This window comes from Anas platyrhynchos, chromosome 23 (assembly GCF_047663525.1).
Source record: "Anas platyrhynchos isolate ZD024472 breed Pekin duck chromosome 23, IASCAAS_PekinDuck_T2T, whole genome shotgun sequence".
Lineage (NCBI taxonomy): Eukaryota > Metazoa > Chordata > Aves > Anseriformes > Anatidae > Anas > Anas platyrhynchos.
In genome coordinates this window covers 7312152-7335408 of record NC_092609.1, presented here as the reverse complement: position 1 = coordinate 7335408, position 23257 = coordinate 7312152, and the positions used below count along the sequence as shown (strand labels likewise).

At 37.6% G+C, this 23257-nt stretch overlaps 1 protein-coding gene across 1 annotated transcript; it reads right to left on the bottom strand.

Moving 5' to 3' along the window:
- Positions 1-518: 518 nt before the first annotated feature.
- LOC139999316 (uncharacterized) lies at positions 519-22799 on the bottom strand. The gene is made up of 12 exons (XM_072027099.1): positions 22362-22799; positions 21833-22259; positions 20981-21271; positions 20690-20899; positions 19090-19218; positions 9278-9394; positions 8428-8598; positions 8184-8318; positions 6958-7340; positions 5769-5838; positions 2139-5201; positions 519-667 (listed from the first exon to the last, which is right to left on the bottom strand). The coding sequence occupies exons 1-12, from the start codon at positions 22797-22799 to the stop codon at positions 519-521; spliced, it is 5583 nt and encodes a 1860-aa protein (XP_071883200.1).
- Positions 22800-23257: the final 458 nt, after the last annotated feature.

Sequence of the window (23257 nt, the reverse complement as noted above, 5' to 3'; positions counted from 1 at the left end):
CACTTAAGTCCTAAATTGTTTACAAATTTAACGGCTTACAAACCCGTACTTCTCAGTAATTTTTTTTTTTTTTTTTAATAGCATTTTCATTCATAGTAGTTCTACTAATAAATCTATAGTTTTTAAAAGAATATTTACAGAACTTTAATGAAAAAATAAGACTTAAGCACATAAAATTTAAGCAGAAAATAGCTTACAATTACACTGGCAGTAAAGTAACATGGCTTCCTGGCTACTGTACTCATTACCATAAAAAAGGGGATAAATACGAGCATAAAAGATTTATTTTTCTACCTGCCATTCTGCACAAGCATCGCATGGTATAGGAACCACTATATGTATCTACTAAAACAGGCGGCATCATATCTGTAAACATATTAAGAAAAGTACTTAGATAATATCATCAGCGATAGCTTTACAAAATCTGAACTTAAAATCTGAGTGTAAGTCAAGTCACATTAAAAATTCCAATGTCATTTACAGAATCATTCTAAAAACTGGCTCTTTAACTGTTAAGACTATTTTCTTGTTCTTGCACTTGCTCTTGTGCTTGATCTTGTTGTCCTGTTCGTCCCTCCAGCAGTCTGAGTTGTCTTCACGTTGCCTTCAAGTTTTTCTTCAGTTTTGTTTCTTTTCCCGTTTTTGGGTGATCCGTTTTCATCATTCTCTATTCGTAGACAGAAATATTAAATGGAAATTTATATCATAAATCAAGCATTTTATAGAAAGTCAATCTTCAGTTCCATTGTTTTTGAAGGGAGATGTCCCTAATGACTACGTTCCAAAGCTTACATCTATGAGTTCAACAAACCAGTTACAAAACCCACACTTCTGCACATCCAATATCCTTTAAAATAGGTCCCCAAGGACATACAGCTATTTCTGAAAGTAGGTTAACATTAATGAGAGCACCAAAACCAATTAGCTATTATTTTAGCTAAAAATTCTTCTACTGATATGTAAAACTAAAACATATCTAACACTGAAGAAAAAAACAGCAAAAATGAATGTACAGCAACTAATTTATTGTCCAGCTAGAACTGCAAAGTCAGGCTTGTAGTTGTAACAAACACACTGGACGCTTCTGGAAGAATCCACATGGCACAGACCAGTGAAGCTGCTCCAAGAGATGAGCATCGACCCAAGCACCACCACTAAAATCCATGTGGGGAAAAAGGACCTCCCCCCAAAAGAAACTATTCAGACCGGTAGAAAAGCACTGGGAGAGATCAGTCCTTTGGGAGGTGCATGTAGCAGTGTCAAGAAGTGAAAACTAGCAGAAGTGTGAAGTCAATAAACCAAGAGGGGAACCTGCCACAATAGATGTACGTGTTACGTTTGGATAAGCACATGTAACAGATAAAGAGATGAAGAGAAATGAAACGAGAGCATGGCCAAATCACAATAGGATTAATGCACATAACCTGCCAGAAAATTCTTTGTGCATCTGTAAAGATTCATTACTTCCATTTTATTATATTTATTTGACGATAATTTCTTATTACAACGTGGTATCTTTAAAATTTTATCACATCCAGCTGAAAGGTTTAGGGAATATTTCAAGTGTCTGAAGCTAGAGCTCTATTGGCTTGGGGAAAATAAAACTGAAAAACAGGAAAAGTGAGAGACATGTGGAACTTCTGCTGTCATTTGAGCTCAAATACAGCTCCAAGTCCTTCTAGCACCAACTTCATTACAGCACGGATAAGTTGTACAAGCTACCCAAAACCTGGACATACAAAAGCAGGAGCTTAGATGGTATTTAGGAGAAAACAAGCACAGACAATGGGTGCTACAAATGTAATTATCATGCTATGCTCATAACCACCTGTAAGTTAGTTAATTGCTGTTATTTAACCTGCAAGTTACGGATTGAGACAGCAGAAGAGCATGAGAGCATTTGAATAACTCAGCAGAAGAGGAATACAGCTGTCAGATGCCATACAATCAATCCATTCTGCTTTGGAGAAACATCTGGTTTGTACAGGATAACCTAGCCCCTTCTTTACTTACCACTCTTTGCTACATTAAAGACCCACTCTCTATTTACATTAGACTATGGCAGCCAACAGTAATAACCTGTACAAAATTCTAGACTTAGCTATATGTAGAAAATAGAAATATTTTTTTTTCCTCACCTGATTTTGATTTTTTAGGTGGTACATCACCTGCTGGCAACAGACATTTTCTTCTGCGAGAAGTGGAAGTTGTCTGTTGGGTAGGGTTAACCTCTTTTCCTTTTCCAGACTGATTACTTTCTTCAGAACCAGTGGGTATCAAACACTGCATTTCCGAAATGTTGCCGTTTTCAGGCAAGTTGCCATTGTCACGAAGAGAAGTAGCTGCCTCTGGTTTGAATTGTACATTTTTCCTCTTATTTCTCAGTTGCCTTTGTTTTTCCTGGGATGAGTTATTTTCCAGAGCTGTACCTTCACCTTCCTTAAGGATTCCGTTTTGACCTCTGTCTTCAGGCAAGACAAGCTTTTCCCTGAGAAAGGTTGAACTAGTTTCTTCAGATTTGGAAGGAACTATTTTCCTTCTGCCTGCCTTCGATGGATTTTCTTTTCCTGATTGGGTTACTTCCAAAAGTATACCCTGTTGCTCTTTGGGAGTTTCATTCTTACCATCTTCTGGCAAACCTTGAAGTGAACTAGAACTAACAGCCAGTGAAGTGATACTACTCTTTTTCCCTGAGTACCCTTTTGAAAGGTCAATTTTTTCTTCGGAAGAGGGTTTTTCAGAAATCATTTGTTTAGCTTTCCTATGATTATTATTTCTGCTACTTTCTTTTGATAAGTTACATTTTCCCCGAGCAGGAGTAGAACTTGTGGCTTCTAATAATATGGCAGCTTCATTCCTTCTGCCTCTTTTTGGTTGATCTTTTAGACTTGAAACAACTGCTCCTAACGGAACATTTTGATCTTTAAGAGCCTCTTCTTTACCATTATCTGCTGGCAAACCACGTTTTCTTCTAAGAGAAATGGAATTAGTTGTGTGTGACGCTGGAGGAGTTTCTTTCCTTCTGCCCCTTCCTAATGGCTTTGCTTTTGCACAGGACACCGATTCCAAAAGCACGTTTTGTTCTTCATTAGTACTCTCCTCTTTGTCATCAGTTTCTGACAAGCCACGTTTTCTCCGGAGAGAAGCTGAACTTTTTGCCTCTGCTGCTAGATCAATCTCTTTTCTTTTGTCCCTTGCTGATGCATTTGCTTTTGCCTGCAAAGTGCTATCTCCCAATGCTGGATTTTGATCTTCTTTCACAGTCATCTTTTTATCATCACCTTCTAGCAAGCCACGTTTTTCTCTGATAGAAAGAGAACTCACCGTTTGTGATGCTACAGCAACCTCTCGCCGCCTTCGTCCTCTCAGCGGAACTTCTTCTGTTGAAGAGGGAATAGCTTCCAAAGCTGGATCTTGATCTTTTGTAGAAGTCTCATCTTTACTATGATCTTTAATTAAGGTTTCTTTTTTCGTAAAGGTAGAACAAGCTGCTTGTGGAATGGAATCAGCTTGCCTTCTTCTGCTCCTCCTTACTTCTAAAGGATTTTCTGAAGCCTCACGTTGATCATGTTTGCAAGCCATTCCTTCCTCATTCCCAGGTAAATTCCTTTCTTCTCCTAGAGCTTCGGAACTGGCTTCTTCAAGTTTAAAATTAACTCTTCTTCCTCTAAGTCTTCTACGTGTAATTCTATTATTTGGTGTTCGATTCTCTTGCAGGATTTCAGTTTGCTTTGGTTCATTTGCTTCCTGCTCATTTCTTGTCTGCTTTTGATGTCTATGAGCAATGCCATCACTGTTTAGAGCAGTTACCAATGTGTCAGCTGTGTTGTTCTGGTCTTTCACTACTTGGTGTGCCTGCTTGACACAACTAGAGGCTGAAGACTCTTTGGGAGAAGATTCCTCTGTTTCTGACTTACATTTAAGCATAAGATCTAGGCTGTTTACATCCTGGGCAAATTCATCAGCCTTCTTCTCTGAAGAGTCTTTTTTCCCTCTCCTGCTTCTAGTTCTGTTTGCTTCTTGTTTGAATTCCAAGTTGAGAACAGTTACTGGCATTTTATCTGTCTCTCCAGAAGGTGATTCTGACTTTAATCTTTGAGATGCCTTTGTAGTATTTTCCTGAGCATTTTCCGCTTCATCTCCCAGAGATACTTTCCTCTCATTTTTGGTGGGTGATTTTGTTTCCGTAATGGTTTCATTTGAAGTCTCCTTGGCTTTCTGAACATTCTGTGTATTTTCAAGTGCCATCCCGCACATGTCTGGTTTTACTTCTGTTGGTTGTTTTCTAGCATTTCTTGAAGACTTACCTCTTTTTTCTGTTACCTTTACTTCAAGTTCAGTTCTGTTTCCAGATGCTTCTGTGGGGGCAGTCTCAGAAGTCTGCTCATCACCTTGTAGTAATTTTGCTGATTGCTGTTTACGAAGTTTCCTTGTCGTCCCATGAAGTTCCTCTGAAGGAGCTTGTTCAACCTGTTCATTCCTAGCTCTTCTTTGTCTTTTGGGTGGAAGCAGTGCTTCTGTGTTTTCTATTTTTTTCATTCCTCTAGACCTCTTCTGATGCAATAGAAGAATTTCTTCTCTGTCTTCTACACTACCTTTGTCAGATGCGTTTTCAGATTTTTTTAAATCTGTTTGCAGTTGGTGATTTTCATCCTGAGTGCTACTAGATACGCCTTCTGTCTTTCTGCTTTGATCATCTTCAGTTACAGATGTGCTACTGATATCATACTCCTGCAAAGCCTGTTTCCTATTTGCAGGATCTTTTTGTAGCACTGAAGAATCTTTTTCAGAAGACTCAAGATCCTCACTAGGATGTTTTAACTCCTTAGGTTCCTTAGTTTTACCTCTTCTTGGTCTTCGAGTATCAACCTGCGTTTCCACAAGTGAAACGGTTTCAACTGTTTTCTCAACAGGATGCTTTGAAACAATTTCTTTTTCCATGCAAAGATTTGTTCTCCTTCCTCTTCCTGTATTTTTAGCTACTGAAGTTGAAGTACTGATCTCTCCCATCTCTTCTTGGATGCTCTTTTTCTCCAGACCTTGCAATTCTTTTGAATTTAAATCCTTTTCACACTGCTTTGTTGAAGGTGGATGTACAGTCTTCCTTGGTCTGCCCCTTGTTAGTCTCTGGGTAGAGTGGTCTTCGCTAGTTGACAACTTTTGTTGAGAATCTTTATCTTGTGAAGTATTTCCTTTGTCTTCTAAAACAGTTTTATTCCCCCCTACAAAGTTTGTCATATAGAAAAGAGCACAATCAAAAGTTACACATTACTATGCCCGATCAAAGTATCTCTTGAGTTTTCATTTTCCCAGTAAAGTGGTCTTGCTCAAATGAATTTATTTAATTTTAAAAAGTAACAGGGATTTAAACAGACTCCTAGAATAAAACCCAGTTTAGTACACAGAGTTATTTGTTTTATTTGACAGGTAGCACTCAAGCTTTAAGATATATTTTGAAAGTCTTTGCAAATAAAGGTGATTTTAAGTGGATACCTTAGCAACAGGTGATTTTTTGTTTGTTTGTTTTTTACACTGGTATGTTTGGAGATGCCACCGTTATTACATCAAACTACTACACCATTTTTTAAACACCAATAGAATGCCAACACTGGTTTGTGTTACAGATTACTGCTCAAATTCCCTGAGATATTTGCTCCTTCCATACTATATAATTTGGAATTTTTACAACACGTTGAAACTTCCTAACAACACACACAGTCCTGCATATTCATTATTACTCTAGTTAAAATAAAAGTGTTTGTACTTACCATACTCACGACTGCCATTAGTACAAGCAGTTACAGCATCTTCCTGCTTAGGATCCATAACATTTTCTGACCTGACCTAAGGAAATAAGCAATAATCAATACTTTTGTGTGTGTCTGACAGGACAAGAAATAGTTAACTAATAGAAAATTGGGAGTGAAACAGTTGAAAAAAGTCCTGCCAAATACTTTATGAGAAAATGAAGCCAACTTCGTTTGCTAACTGCATCATATATTTGGTACTACCACAAAATTGAACTTAATACTTGTTATCTGAGCTAGTGTAGCAGTTTTTACAGTGAAAGACAACACAGTAGAGTTTTAAAAAGCATTCAGTAAACGGGCTGAACATTGTCTAGTAAGATTAGAAAAAGAGGGTTATTGAATCTAAATCATTTGAATGTTTTGAAGTGTTTTATTGTAGTTCTACACAGACCAGCAATACTCATTTTAATCTATGGATCTGGGAGTCAACAAAAATCGATGCTAATAAAATACACCAATGACAAGAGTGATGAAGGTGCGAATTGTAAGGTCAAAATGGTAACCCAGAGCAGCCTCAGCAGCCATTTAGGTAGGGTTCCTCTAAACAAAGTACATCCTAATACAAGCAAACAGAGTAGAATTGGTGTCCATTCAGCAAGCAGTGAATGAAAGCCTTATGGGCATGAAGAGCAATCAACTGACTACGTGGTAACACCAAATTTTGGCAAAAGCTCAGTGCTCTTGGATGTTTAAAGAAAAAAAGCGTTTTGAATTTAATCTACAAGCTATGAAGAAGCTGTACAAAAAAAACAAACATGCATATATCCCACTTATGAAAAGGAAGGCACAGAAAGAACTCCATTGTAGTCTGTAAGTAATTTAAGGGTGCTTTAAACATAACAGAAACAAATGACTAGAAAAAAAGTGCTCCTTCAAATTTGTACTCAGCTGCATCTTCTGGTTTTTACCCATTCACACCTGGACAAAGCTACCAAGGAAAACACAGGTTGTCAACTTCACTGTTTTCAAATAAACATCAGGTGCTCTTCCAGAAGGTATTTTGTCAGCCACAGGTCTTGTGCATGAGATATTTTAATGAAAATACAATGATATAAAACATGTCTTATTAGATGGCCTAAGAGTTCACTTCAACCACAGGCTCCAAGCTTAAATAAACTCTTTCCAAAAGCTAAAGAAAATATTTTACCTTTGTTTCCTCTGACTTCTGCTTGGCAGTCTTCATAAGCTGCTTGATGCCCGACAGGACCTCTACAAGTCCTGGCTTCTTCTTTGGGGTTTTTAATGGCTGCTCGATGGCTGATCCAACGTTGACTGACTCCAGCTTCTCATCTGGTGTTTTCCTTTTACTTTCCAATTTCACCTGAGAGGCTTGTTTCTCTGCACTTAATGATACGCTGTCCACATCGAGATCTTCTTCCAGCATAGCTATTCCTTCTGGAATTCTGGAGTACATTATTTCAAATATAGACTTTGGAGATTCCTCCTCTCTCATCAAATCTGAGATGTCATGACAATCCAGTATCTCTCCTGAAGAATCTGGAGTATTTAATGGTGACACCATCATCTCTCCTGAAATAAACAGTAGGTTTATCTAATTTGGCAAACAAACTAAGCAGGAAATCCAAACATTCCAATCGCTGTATAACTAAGTAAAAAATGGATTCAATCAGCCAAAGCTTTCTACAAGCTAAATCCAAAACTGTGTTTCAGCAATTGGTTTGGTAATTAGCAAGAAGGCAATTAGCTCCTACAAGGCACAGCATACGTTAAAAAAATTAAGCCTAAAAAACCTTGATGATTTTTTATTTAATCTGATAAAAATCATTAGTATTACTACTCTGAATATTGGATAATTCATTCTTGATTTTTGTTGGTGATTCACTAGATGCTCACTTTTGCTAAATTCTTAGTAAAACAGAATTTAAAGAATTCTGAGTTATTCAGGAACACGACTGATATGCAAAGTCATATGCAAAAGACAGAAAAAAAAAGCTAAGGATCATCTTAACACAAATCTTCCTAATCTGACATTTTTCTTAAGTAGAATCTTTGCAAAATTCTACAGCATAACCACTCCCTGCCGTAAGATTTTGTCATTGAATCTAGATGTATCCCCTGACAATTGATTAAAGGATTGCCATGCTTCAACACAAGGTTTGCCTGAAACAATACTTCAGCATTTAGAAGTTCGATATAAAACTGAATGAATAAAAAAATAACACCTACCAAAAAAAATAACTGGAACTACTGGAAAATGTCCTCCAATACATGATAAAAAAAAAATCAATGGTTGCAAGATGCTTTATCTCTACACTAAGTCTGCCTAGCATTAGGCTATGCACTATCAGTGAGTTGCAGACACAGCTACCCCAAAGTATACTTTAATAATTTCTTTCCAATTAACAACCATACCAGATTCTTCAGGAGTACGCAGTTCAGAAGTGTCCATTGTCGTGCACGGTGGTGTAAGATCACTGTCACGAACAGTGCTTGAAGGTGATGTTTCTCCACTTGTATTTTCTGGAGTTTTAAACATCTCAGCCAGCCCTATAAATTATATTCAGAAAAATGAGCACTTGTTTCGGAAAAAAAAAAAAAAAAAAAAAGTGCACAGTTGGCAGAACCAGTAACAGGTTTTAAAAATCTCACAACGTACCTGTGAAGCTTTCATCCATATTCAAGTTTTGTTTCAAGATTGGATTTTTCACTACTTTAAGGACCTGTCCAGCTATTCTACCAGTGGTAGAGTGCGCTCTGCCTACAACTACTGTAGCAGGAGATTCTGCATGACCTGTGCTAAAATGACCTTTTATTTTTCTTTCTGGAGGAAAAAAAGGAAATAAATAAATAAATAAATAAATAAAAATTAGGACACAAAGATCCCTTTTATTTAAAACCTAGCCAGAATCACTCAAGAGATTCCACAAATTTATTGGTCGTGTTTAGCTAATACAGACTGCTGGGCATACAGAAGTGGTTAAATTGCAGCTACTTTAAAGGGCTGATTCGTTGTGAAATGCAGCTCATATATTCGTTTAAGATTTGAGTGACTACGCTCAATGAGCATCTGAGACAAGTTTTCTTAGCTTTCAGAAACGCTCAGGGATTATCCTGAGAGTCTTTCAGTCTTACTCCTTTCCACCTGCATAGAATCCTTTAGGTTGGGAAAGACCTTCACCATCATCCAACGACCAACCTCACCACCACGTAAAGTGGTTAAACCGGAACAGAACCTCTTTCAAACAGCACTACAGCTTCAACTACAGACAAGGGACAAATACTTACTCCATCCACCCAACACAATTAGTTATTTAGATACATTCTTAAGATGTTTTGAATTAATACATTTCAGTAAATTCAAGTAGATTTACACGCTGTGAGAAAGACACCAATACCCATTTAACATCTTGCCAAAATCTCAAACTTCCAGCTTCTGCAGTTAAATGCCAACAAGCTGTTTCAAGGTTAAGCAAACCCCCAAACCTTAAAAAGAAGTAAAACAAATACCTTTGGTGACTGTGTTGTCTTCTTCATTGGTCTTCGTTTTGGGGCACGTTTTTTAACGGCCTTTGCCTGTGGTCTTGCAACACCCAATTTTACCACTTCTGCCCAAGATTTCGCAACTACGAAGCAAAACAGACACAATAACCTTAACTGGCAGCTGTGTAAACAGGACTTCACAGCTATTTATGATTCCAAAGGATTTGCTGTAGTCAGAAATCACAATTTCAAGCTGAATCTTAATGAGTGTCCAAGCATCCAGTACGAGCGTCCAAGCATCCAGTACAAGTGTCCAAGCATCCAGTACGTTTCTACAACAAAAAGCGTCATACAGTTCCAGAATCTGTGCTAAGTGCTGACCTCACTCTGTCCTCACTCTCTGCTCGAGTTCAAAAAGCATTTGGACAGTGCTCTCAGACATGTGGTCTGATTTTCTGGGCGGTCATTTAAGGACCCAGGAGTTAAACTTGATGATCATTGTGGGTTCCTTCCAATTCAGGATATTCTGCGATTCTGTGAAATATTTTCCTCATTACAAATTTGCCATAAGCCTTTCAGTCTTGCACTTTATTTTACCTGAATTTTTCCTTAACAGAATGTAAGGTTTAACAGCAAAAAAATGTTTTTTTTTTTTTGTTTGTTTGTTTTTGTTTTTTTTTTTTGTTTGTTTGTTTTTGCTTTTTTGTTTTTTTTTTTGTTTGTTTGTTTGTTTTTTGTTTGTTTTAAGTGAAACATATCCAGGATTAACCAGGAAGGCCTGTGATTTTATCTCACCATATAATAGGACTATCACTGAGACACTGCACACAGACACTGCACACAGCATGTTATTCACAACTTTAAAATGATTCTACAAAAAACGAAGATAGCAAAGAATAATAAATTGCCAGATGAATGTTGATATTGATGGGAAATTTTAAATTTGACTTTGAAAGAGTCAAATTGATATAATTTGTTTTCATAAATTACAGACATCTCATCTTTAAGTGTTTTCATAAAGATTAAATTTTCAAGAACCAGATTCCCTCTCAATTTTTCCAGTGGTATCAAAACTATTTTGACCAACATTTGAATTTGAATGTTCAACAATTAAAATATTTGTGTCTCAATGGTTATCATCCATGATGTCTGCCATACACCCAACACTTACAGGCAGTCCAGTCTACAACTGACAGTGTGTGAACTGGCTAGGGAAAAAGGCATAAAGAAACTAAGCTGAATACAGGTAAAATGCATGTTTTCACCAACAAAAATTATTGAACTGAAATTGTATCAGTTATATACTACTCCAAATTGAGGGACTTGGAGGATCAATACCGCAATTAACCTAACAAACAGAACCTTACTTAATGACTTTAATTCACGTGAAAGATTCACCCCACTGCCATTCCTCCCTCATTCTGTCCTCCTGGTGAGGCCAGGAGTGTCCCGAGAGCACATAGAAGTGTGCCCAAAGGGAATTGCTGATTTTGGAGGCACAAGGTGCCTATGGGGCCAGGTCGGGAGCTGGGCTGGGATGAGCTCCATCAGGCAGCCGGACCAGGCCCGTTTCCAGCGTGGCGGACGAGCAGCCTTTGCCCTGAAACTCAAAAGTCAAACTCTGTCGCTGACTTCCCTTATTAAAATGGGAGCGTGGTTGAGAGGGGCCATCTCTTGCCTGGGGATGCCAGTCTTTCCCTGTAGTTAATGGAAAGAAGGAGGCTTCTCTAGAGGGCGAAGGCGAGCTGAAACCTCAGCTGGAGTGCCCTGGAGGTACTGCTGTGTCTCCACTGCCTACACAGGGATCTTGGGAGGCAGGTCTCCGGGTGATCAAATTAGTCTTTGTGTCTGCCTCATTCCCTAATTGTCAGTAGATATCCCAACTAGTGAACAATGTACAGCATAACAAAGGAGGCACACATATAAAAAGGAGCAGAATTAGCCTGCGCTAATTGGTGGGCCTGACTTTGCTGACAGGAACCAGGCAGTTAAGAGGAGGGCTAGGAAGTAATTCACTAACTAAAATACACCTCAGAACACAGTAGTAAAATGATTTTATCTTGGTAATTTGACAGACTGGAACAGCAACAGATGAAAGTTTTTCATTTGTTTGTTTTAACCTGGCCCAGCTACCAGGTCAGACTGCTAGAAGTCTCGGCTGTTGATGTAAATGAGTTGAAGGCTTTGACTTGAAACTTGTTCTCGGTGGGTCCGATTAAAGTGAATTTGGCCCTCGTTTTACATGTGATTTCTGACAAAATGATCTGTCTGACCCTCCTACAGGGTGCAATCATTGTCCTTTATTTAAAAATAGGTCATTTGGAGCTTTATGTACGTACACAAAATATTAATTACAAAATTCACACAACTTCCACAGTTGGCTGGCTTGCAGAATATTTCTCTCAAACAAAACCAAGGATTTAACACTTTGCCTTACTTTGCCTTAGTAAATGTGCTTTTAGCTTGTTAAGAAAAGCCCAATCTTTAAATATAATTTAAAGCTCTAATTAGTTGATTTTAGGCAATTTTTTTTTGACATTTTAATGGCAAGGATACCTGGATTTTTTCTGGTATTCATGAAGATATTTGATAAAAAGGTAGATGCAACTCTCTCTGAAAATAGCAAAAAAACAAGTTCATGGGATCTTTTCTAAGCCATACAGTAGCCATTTAGATTTTCTTATATGCTTTCATAGCTATCCAGGAGCCTGGTAAAGGCTCTTAATTGCAGAACTTCCCAATTTCTACTCCACTAGCACTTCTTTAACTAGGTCTTTTCCTCCAAAATACGATCCTGTCACTGAAGGAAATAATACTGAGGAAATGAAATATGGAAGTTAAATATTAACTTTTTTTTCCCTTTTTAGAGAAAAAAAAAAATATATATATATATATATACTTTTCAGATGGCTGCAAGTCTGAGCAGTCCTTTCATCTCCCACTCTCAATGCAAAAGATGCATTTCTAGAAATGGCACGCAAGTTTTATGGTTAATAAAATAGTTTATTGCGCCATTATTGTTAAGAAGTTTTTCTTGCAATGGAAAAGCATTCAGGTACACACTAAAACAACACCAATCCCACAGAATATTGTGTTTGTTCAAGCATTCAAACTTGATTAAACTTCTCTTTCAAAGTACTGCTGCATCACAGTTCAGTGAGCCCCAATCTCTCCTAATGCTTGGACACTTCTGATAAAGGATTTGTGTCAGGAACGTGTTTTAAAGTGCTGTTCTGAAGTCGGAATAGTTCTAGACAGAGATATTCAACTTCCTGCTAGGGATAGGTGCTCAAATTAAGCATAAGAAGGTACTTGTATCTACCCTGAGTACCATAAAAAGCTATCAGATGACCCAATATAACTAACAGTTAAAATTCTACTTCTACATCACCTTCTTCCAGTGTATTGCCTCCCCAAATTTGAGCCTTTCAAGTGCACATACAAGCGCAAGTCACAAGCCTCAGAATATTCACTAACTGAGTTTTGGAGATGCAAGTAACCCCAAAGGCTTTTTTTTTTTTTTTTTTTTTTTAAAAGAAGGGTGCAAGTTCCACCTGTTTCAGTTTTATTTTGTTTGTTTGTTTTCTTTTGTTTTTTCTTCCTCCCCTGAGGACAAACCATAAATTCTATCCTAAAGAAGCAAGAAAGGAAGCTGAAATAAGAATCTATGGAGATGACATCCTCAAAGATCATCAATTACCTGATATCTTTTAATCTTTGAGAATTGGCTCCATCAGATCTCAGCCTTTGGGAAATTATCGAACCTGATAGTGTTTACAACTCAGCATCAAGGTTAACAACTACAATCACACTGTTCTCTCAAAATAGCATTGCACCTTAGTGTCAAGTCAGGAGAGGAATGCCATGGAAAGATACAAATTAAAAGATGGAAAATTCAAACCAATACAGGTTTTCTTGTAATTAAGCAGCTGATCTTGTTATCAAGAAACTTTTTTGAGCTATGAACTCACAGTAGTCAGAAAGGATATTGGATATGAAAGAGAAAGTCAAGAGTAAATGACATATCTATATATAAACTATACCATTGATTACAGTACAGGTTTGAAATATTAAAATCTAATGTCAGGATTATTTTTTTATTTTTTTATTTTTGGAAGATTGCTTAGAAAATATGAATACCGAGTTAACTAAACGCTCAGCCTTACAGCGAATATTTTAGTTACCCATTTTAATAAAATGTGACCAGGCTCTTAAACAAAAATAGAATAATAAAAAATAATAATAAAATGGACTGCATATTTACTATCTTACTGTATCCATGTAAAATGTTATTTAAAATTTTATTTAAAAGCCTTTCTGGAGAGTATATATTATACCATTACTGAAAATTATATTATCTTTACATACTTGCAGGTATTTATGGAATGTTCTTGTTTCTTTTGGACAGATAAAATATATATATATGTTTTTGCCTTTCAAAATATAGTTTTCAAATATATTGAACCCAAAAAAAGTCTGATGCACTGTCAGGCACCTCAATTTCTTATACGTCTCCCTAGTTTGGTATAAAGGAAACAGTCTGCTGATGAAAAGAAAGGCAGCTGTGATATTCTTTCTTATGTTTATTTTACCTGGCCATGGATATTCACCACCACTCTTCACCAACATTATTTAGTACTCATTCTCTACTGTTCTACTGTCTAAATATCTCTCTCCTCCTTAAAATATATTTATAAATGTAAAAATATATAGACACATACAGAGAAAACTATGAATCCAAATAAAGGCATGAGTAACTGTAAACATATTTTTATGAATTCCTGGAAGCTACATTTATTATATAAAACAAACAAACAAACAAACAAAAACACAAACACAGAATTAAAGTCAACTTTATTTTATTTACTATTGTCAAACAAAAACTTTCTAGGGCAAGACATTAAAAGAAGTGAGGCATATATAGAAACTTAATTACATTCTTTCAAAATCCATAGTCAAAACATCCTAGTTCAATGGACACATAGCACATTATGTGGTGTTACTGCAGATAAAGACATTAAGTGTTACCGCAGATAAAGACATTATGGCGACATCTGCCTGGCACTTTAACACCTCCTTATATTAAAAATTACATACACCTTATATTAAAAATTACATACACTTCCAATGCTAAGGATCAGTTGTTTCTCCACCTTATGTTTTCAGTCTATGCCTCTTGAAAAATGCAGAAATATTTCTTTAAGTGAAAGCCAAACAGTATTTGGAAATAAATAAATAAATACATAAGTAAATGAAGTCTTTGCTATGATCACTTACAGTTCATACCTGGGGACAGAAAAGGACACTGTAAAGTCACATCCCAAAGGTAAATAAATCAAGGTAGTGATGGAGTTATAAATACCTCCACATAGGATATTTTACAATTTGTATTGAAAATAAGCATTACAGAATTTCTGAGTTTCTCTTAAATTATTTTTGTGTCACTTTCTTTCAGAAGTTCTGCATAGGTACCCTTGTTTTTCCCTTGAATATTTACCTAGCATAAGACTCAGAATATTTTAGCTTGAGACTCAGACCATTTTAGAAGATATTTTCGTGTAATAAAAGAATTGCAATTTGCATTCTTTAAGGACACCACCACCTTCCAGAAACACATTAAATGAAGCAGAATGAAATCGAAGTAGGGCAGTTTGGGAATTATTTTCAGCTGTGTTGCAGCTCTGAAGGGCTCTTTCAAGTTAGGCATTCAATTTAGGCAAAAATACCTGGCTTCTTGTAGAGTTTATAACCTAAGGGGTATTGATTTGGCAGTATCAAAGTCGGTGAAGATTCCTGGAAGGAGCTGAGTGTCGGTGTACACTCAGGAGATGACCAATGACACAAGACATGGGATGACAACCGCACATTTATATTTGCCATCAAAATTTTTGAGAAAATAGTTAACTTGAGACTCCTAGCTATACTTGAGAGCAAATTGCAAGATATTTATGCGTACTATGTTACAGAAAATAATCCTATGACACATTTTTCCTTGTGGGGCTGTGAGTCTCACGAGATGAAGGTTGACCACCTTCTGTCCCCCTGAACTACTGTAATGGTACAGATCTGGTCAACATGCCTAGGGATGGATACCATTCTTTACTCATGTTTAGCTTGTACTAAATAGTAATATAAAAGTAGAAAATAAATTAGTTCACTGCCACAGAGATATCAAATGTATATCAAGTATTAATTATGCATTTAGTATGTTCAGAAATTGGTAACTCAGCTCTGAAAAATATATATAAGTGTATAACTTTGATAACTTTATATGCATACTTTACATATACATAGAAAGTCACAAACTAGGAGCAAACAAAAAATGAGATATCAGACAGAATCACTGGAGACAAAAATATATATATTAATTAGAATCAGAAAATATGCCTGTGTTCAGCTCTATTTCTCAATAAGGCTATAACGTTTGCATACGTATGGTTCACTGGAGCTTGTTCTCACTGTAGGTGTGTTGGTAGGACTTTGCTTTCCTCTGAGATTCTACAACTAAAGTAGGTTATTTTTTCCCATTCTGTGTTAAACAGACACATAATTTACTTCAAACCACTGTTACCATTGCTCCCCGAAATGATGTGCATAGGCTGCTGATCTTTAAAACTTGTTAAAATACATGTATATACATATATATATACATGTATATCAGTTTACTAGTTTTGAAGAGACAGACTTCAAAACAAATCAGAGACACCAAATACTTGAGTTTAAAATCCTGTATAAAACCTTTAACGTGACCTGTAGAATTACCAATTCTGCTGCATGAAAGTCACAGATACTGTCTTAAAACAAGAGTGTGGACTCTTTCTGCTGGTGTCAGTTAGGACGAGACTGGTTTTTAGAATAAAAGCAAGGAAAAAACTAACAATCATCTTTAGAAGGGAATTTCTTGCACTGCCCCAAAAGGCCATTAGGACCTCTTTTGCTAAGCGAGGCCCCATTTCTGTAGTATCTCAGCAGACAGAGTCAGCTGCTCTTTATGGACTATTATTTACTTATTAATTAGATATTTCAAGTCAATTTACTTAGTCTGAGCATTAGCTGCTCTACAGAAAACAACCACAGAGCAGTTACTTTCCTGTGGATCGCAGCCCCAATTAATAAGCCCGAGTGGCTGAATGGAGAGCAAGCTCAGGCCCTGTGTGGCAGTGGGGTTAAGCAGTCACAGCCCAGCTTCTGGCACGCTTCGTTAGCCCCCGCTCATCAGCAGTCACGTGCTGACCACAGCTGAAGTGGTGGGATGTGTGATACCCTAACGCAGTGTGCCAGGTGCTATGAAAAATGATTTGCTCCTAGCGGCGCTATCTAGTTAAGGGTGTTCTCTCAGTTCTTTTGAAGTGGTTTGTGAAAAGGAGCCGAGAATCCCCCCTCCTGCTTCTTTCAAGAACTTTGTTTGGAAAAAAAAAGAATATTGCCCTGTTAGGAAAGCCTTAATTAGGTTTTATCCAATGAGTCAAGAGTAACATTTATGCAGAACAGCTTTTGTGTGGTGAATGTCTTGTTTGCACAACCTGTGACACTCAACAAACCCAAACAAAATGCCCCTTTGCTCATCTCGCTGACGAGCTCTTCACTTTGCACAGCTTGGCACAGAGGCCAAGATGCCCTCTTATATCCTAGTTGCAGCTACTGAATGGAAAACAAGGCAGCTCCTTCAATGCAGTGATGGAAACTTGGCAAGTGTTCTTCCTCTACCCTCACAACTCCGTGCCTCTGCCCAAGGCTTTCATCTCCTCTGGTATGGAGGCCGCCTCACTATCGAACACGTACTAGCTAAATTAGGGAAGATGGAATGATCCCTTATCATTAAGGCTGTGTGTAATGCAATTAAAATGGAGCATTTTCTCACAGCACAAGAGTTCAGCCCTGTTCTCATTCTGAAAAAAAAAAATAAAATAAAAAATAAAAATTGGGGTGTGCCTTAGGACTTTGATTTGTTAGAAATTACTGCCTTGAATAATTATGGGATGATATTAAAGACTGAAATGACAGAGAAAGAGCAACTTAGAGGCACTTGCTTCTCTTACATAACTGCAAGAACAAAAAATACAGGTTGGAACACGGAAGACAGCAAGGCTGTGAAGCTGACCTAGAAGGGTACTTATATCATGAGCTTCCAGAGGTCAAAGCGCTGCTGTTATTTCCTCTTTCTACCCACATTGCATAGGGAAAGCTACTAAGCCAAATGACAAATTGATCCCAAGCACATCACCTTCAAGGGGTTACAAATGCCAAGCTGCTTTGTCCTGTTTCTCTTCTGAATCTGTTGGTGGCTATCACCAGGTTTCTTTGGAAAACAACCAAACCAACCAAAGGGGATACTTCTAAGCAGCAGCCAGTAGGGGCCGACACAGGATTAGGTTCGTGAAGATGGCTTTGTGAAGTCTCCGTGTTGCAGTTAAGGAGACTGAGTCACAAACAGAGCAGGAGAAAATGAGTGCAAGGAAACTGGAGTTGTTCAACATGCAAGGACTTCATATAGATCCAGTAAAATCGGTAAAATTCTGTAAAACTCCAAGGTCACTAGTCTAGACCTACTGCTTGAGTTGTTGCTGAGACAAGAAGCATGAAGCTACATGTCCTGGAATTTGGGATGATCATAAATCCTGCACCACAGAGCCAATTAAACATCTTGGGTGAAGATACTCCTCTCATTTCAGAGGCTGCAACCTAAGCTGGTGGAAGCAACCCCTCACTCCTCTTGTGGTAACACTTTGAAAACACGGATTTCACAAATCAGAACTTGCCCAAAGGGCCATTCATCTTCTCCAAAAGAAGCCCTAAGAAAAACATCAGAAAATAAACTCTATCTGTCCTTCCATAGAAATCTATTACTCCTCCTAGACTATATGAAAATGTAGGTTCTTAACTGGGGTTTTAAAAATGCATAGATACCTGAGCTGAATTTTTTTTTTTTTTTTTTTTTGCATTTCATAGAGGAACAGAAAGCTACCACCCTTTGAGATGTGTGCACGCCAACATTATCCACAGGCCGCAGACACTGACCTCTAGAAAATATTCTCCAAACCACATTCAGTACTCCACATCAGCTGCAGCTCTGAAAAGGGCAACATCGCAACCTCATACGCTCACTGCTCCTCTTCCCAGTGCTCACCTCCCTTTACAAGCACTGCACAGCGTGGCCATGTTTACAAGAGAATTGCCTGAATTTCAGAGGCACCCACATTACACTTCCAAAAATTATGGCATTTGGCTAAAAAAATTAAATATGGTTGTAAGAGGACAGTAGTAATTACATCTTTAATTATTCCTAAGAACACAAAACACTTAAGTCCTAAATTGTTTACAAATTTAACGGCTTACAAACCCGTACTTCTCAGTAAATTTTTTTTTTTTTTTTTTAAATAGCATTTTCATTCATAGTAGTTCTACTAATAAATCTATAGTTTTTAAAAGAATATTTACAGAACTTTAATGAAAAAATAAGACTTAAGCACATAAAATTTAAGCAGAAAATAGCTTACAATTACACTGGCAGTAAAGTAACATGGCTTCCTGGCTACTGTACTCATTACCATAAAAAAGGGGATAAATACGAGCATAAAAGATTTATTTTTCTACCTGCCATTCTGCACAAGCATCGCATGGTATAGGAACCACTATATGTATCTACTAAAACAGGCGGCATCATATCTGTAAACATATTAAGAAAAGTACTTAGATAATATCATCAGCGATAGCTTTACAAAATCTGAACTTAAAATCTGAGTGTAAGTCAAGTCACATTAAAAATTCCAATGTCATTTACAGAATCATTCTAAAAACTGGCTCTTTAACTGTTAAGACTATTTTCTTGTTCTTGCACTTGCTCTTGTGCTTGATCTTGTTGTCCTGTTCGTCCCTCCAGCAGTCTGAGTTGTCTTCACATTGCCTTCAAGTTTTTCTTCAGTTTTGTTTCTTTTCCCTTTTTTGGGTGATCCGTTTTCATCATTCTCTATTCGTAGACAGAAATATTAAATGGAAATTTATATCATAAATCAAGCATTTTATAGAAAGTCAATCTTCAGTTCCATTGTTTTTGAAGGGAGATGTCCCTAATGACTACGTTCCAAAGCTTACATCTATGAGTTCAACAAACCAGTTACAAAACCCACACTTCTGCACATCCAATATCCTTTAAAATAGGTCCCCAAGGACATACAGCTATTTCTGAAAGTAGGTTAACATTAATGAGAGCACCAAAACCAATTAGCTATTATTTTAGCTAAAAATTCTTCTACTGATATGTAAAACTAAAACATATCTAACACTGAAGAAAAAAACAGCAAAAATGAATGTACAGCAACTAATTTATTGTCCAGCTAGAACTGCAAAGTCAGGCTTGTAGTTGTAACAAACACACTGGACGCTTCTGGAAGAATCCACATGGCACAGACCAGTGAAGCTGCTCCAAGAGATGAGCATCGACCCAAGCACCACCACTAAAATCCATGTGGGGAAAAAGGACCTCCCCCCAAAAGAAACTATTCAGACCGGTAGAAAAGCACTGGGAGAGATCAGTCCTTTGGGAGGTGCATGTAGCAGTGTCAAGAAGTGAAAACTAGCAGAAGTGTGAAGTCAATAAACCAAGAGGGGAACCTGCCACAATAGATGTACGTGTTACGTTTGGATAAGCACATGTAACAGATAAAGAGATGAAGAGAAATGAAACGAGAGCATGGCCAAATCACAACAGGATTAATGCACATAACCTGCCAGAAAATTCTTTGTGCATCTGTAAAGATTCATTACTTCCATTTTATTATATTTATTTGACGATAATTTCTTATTACAACGTGGTATCTTTAAAATTTTATCACATCCAGCTGAAAGGTTTAGGGAATATTTCAAGTGTCTGAAGCTAGAGCTCTATTGGCTTGGGGAAAATAAAACTGAAAAACAGGAAAAGTGAGAGACATGTGGAACTTCTGCTGTCATTTGAGCTCAAATACAGCTCCAAGTCCTTCTAGCACCAACTTCATTACAGCACGGATAAGTTGTACAAGCTACCCAAAACCTGGACATACAAAAGCAGGAGCTTAGATGGTATTTAGGAGAAAACAAGCACAGACAATGGGTGCTACAAATGTAATTATCATGCTATGCTCATAACCACCTGTAAGTTAGTTAATTGCTGTTATTTAACCTGCAAGTTACGGATTGAGACAGCAGAAGAGCATGAGAGCATTTGAATAACTCAGCAGAAGAGGAATACAGCTGTCAGATGCCATACAATCAATCCATTCTGCTTTGGAGAAACATCTGGTTTGTACAGGATAACCTAGCCCCTTCTTTACTTACCACTCTTTGCTACATTAAAGACCCACTCTCTATTTACATTAGACTATGGCAGCCAACAGTAATAACCTGTACAAAATTCTAGACTTAGCTATATGTAGAAAATAGAAATATTTTTTTTTCCTCACCTGATTTTGATTTTTTAGGTGGTACATCATCTGCTGGCAACAGACATTTTCTTCTGCGAGAAGTGGAAGTTGTCTGTTGGGTAGGGTTAACCTCTTTTCCTTTTCCAGACTGATTACTTTCTTCAGAACCAGCGGGTATCAAACACTGCATTTCCGAAATGTTGCCGTTTTCAGGCAAGTTGCCATTGTCACGAAGAGAAGTAGCTGCCTCTGGTTTGAATTGTACATTTTTCCTCTTACTTCTCAGTTGCCTTTGTTTTTCCTGGGATGAGTTATTTTCCAGAGCTGTACCTTCACCTTCCTTAAGGATTCCGTTTTGACCTCTGTCTTCAGGCAAGACAAGCTTTTCCCTGAGAAAGGTTGAACTAGTTTCTTCAGATTTGGAAGGAACTATTTTCCTTCTGCCTGCCTTCGATGGATTTTCTTTTCCTGATTGGGTTACTTCCAAAAGTATACCCTGTTGCTCTTTGGGAGTTTCATTCTTACCATCTTCTGGCAAACCTTGAAGTGAACTAGAACTAACAGCCACTGAAGTGATACTACACTTTTTCCCTGAGTACCCTTTTGAAAGGTCAATTTTTTCTTCGGAAGAGGGTTTTTCAGAAATCATTTGTTTAGCTTTCCTATGATTATTATTTCTGCTACTTTCTTTTGATAAGTTACATTTTCCCCGAGCAGGAGTAGAACTTGTGGCTTCTAATAATATGGCAGCTTCATTCCTTCTGCCTCTTTTTGGTTGATCTTTTAGACTTGAAACAACTGCTCCTAACGGAACATTTTGATCTTTAAGAGCCTCTTCTTTACCATTATCTGCTGGCAAACCACGTTTTCTTCTAAGAGAAATGGAATTAGTTGTGTGTGACACTGGAGGAGTTTCTTTCCTTCTGCCCCTTCCTAATGGCTTTGCTTTTGCACAGGACACCGATTCCAAAAGCACGTTTTGTTCTTCATTAGTACTCTCCTCTTTGTCATCAGTTTCTGACAAGCCACGTTTTCTCCGGAGAGAAGCTGAACTTTTTGCCTCTGCTGCTAGATCAATCTCTTTTCTTTTGTCCCTTGCTGATGCATTTGCTTTTGCCTGCAAAGTGCTATCTCCCAATGCTGGATTTTGATCTTCTTTCACAGTCATCTTTTTATCATCACCTTCTAGCAAGCCACGTTTTTCTCTGATAGAAAGAGAACTCACCGTTTGTGATGCTACAGCAACCTCTCGCCGCCTTCGTCCTCTCAGCGGAACTTCTTCTGTTGAAGAGGGAATAGCTTCCAAAGCTGGATCTTGATCTTTTGTAGAAGTCTCATCTTTACTATGATCTTTAATTAAGGTTTCTTTTTTCGTAAAGGTAGAACAAGCTGCTTGTGGAATGGAATCAGCTTGCCTTCTTCTGCTCCTCCTTACTTCTAAAGGATTTTCTGAAGCCTCACGTTGATCATGTTTGCAAGCCATTCCTTCCTCATTCCCAGGTAAATTCCTTTCTTCTCCTAGAGCTTCGGAACTGGCTTCTTCAAGTTTAAAATTAACTCTTCTTCCTCTAAGTCTTCTACGTGTAATTCTATTATTTGGTGTTCGATTCTCTTGCAGGATTTCAGTTTGCTTTGGTTCATTTGCTTCCTGCTCATTTCTTGTCTGCTTTTGATGTCTATGAGCAATGCCATCACTGTTTAGAGCAGTTACCAATGTGTCAGCTGTGTTGTTCTGGTCTTTCATTACTTGGTGTGCCTGCTTGACACAACTAGAGGCTGAAGACTCTTTGGGAGAAGATTCCTCTGTTTCTGACTTACATTTAAGCATAAGATCTAGGCTGTTTACATCCTGGGCAAATTCATCAGCCTTCTTCTCTGAAGAGTCTTTTTTCCCTCTCCTGCTTCTAGTTCTGTTTGCTTCTTGTTTGAATTCCAAGTTGAGAACAGTTACTGGCATTTTATCTGTCTCTCCAGAAGGTGATTCTGACTTTAATCTTTGAGATGCCTTTGTAGTATTTTCCTGAGCATTTTCCGCTTCATCTCCCAGAGATACTTTCCTCTCATTTTTGGTGGGCGATTTTGTTTCCGTAATGGTTTCATTTGAAGTCTCCTTGGCTTTCTGAACATTCTGTGTATTTTCAAGTGCCATCCCGCACATGTCTGGTTTTACTTCTGTTGGTTGTTTTCTAGCATTTCTTGAAGACTTACCTCTTTTTTCTGTTACCTTTACTTCAAGTTCAGTTCTGTTTCCAGATGCTTCTGTGGGGGCAGTCTCAGAAGTCTGCTCATCACCTTGTAGTAATTTTGCTGATTGCTGTTTACGAAGTTTCCTTGTCGTCCCATGAAGTTCCTCTGAAGGAGCTTGTTCAACCTGTTCATTCCTAGCTCTTCTTTGTCTTTTGGGTGGAAGCAGTGCTTCTGTGTTTTCTATTTTTTTCATTCCTCTAGACCTCTTCTGATGCAATAGAAGAATTTCTTCTCTGTCTTCTACACTACCTTTGTCAGATGCGTTTTCAGATTTTTTTAAATCTGTTTGCAGTTGGTGATTTTCATCCTGAGTGCTACTAGATACGCCTTCTGTCTTTCTGCTTTGATCATCTTCAGTTA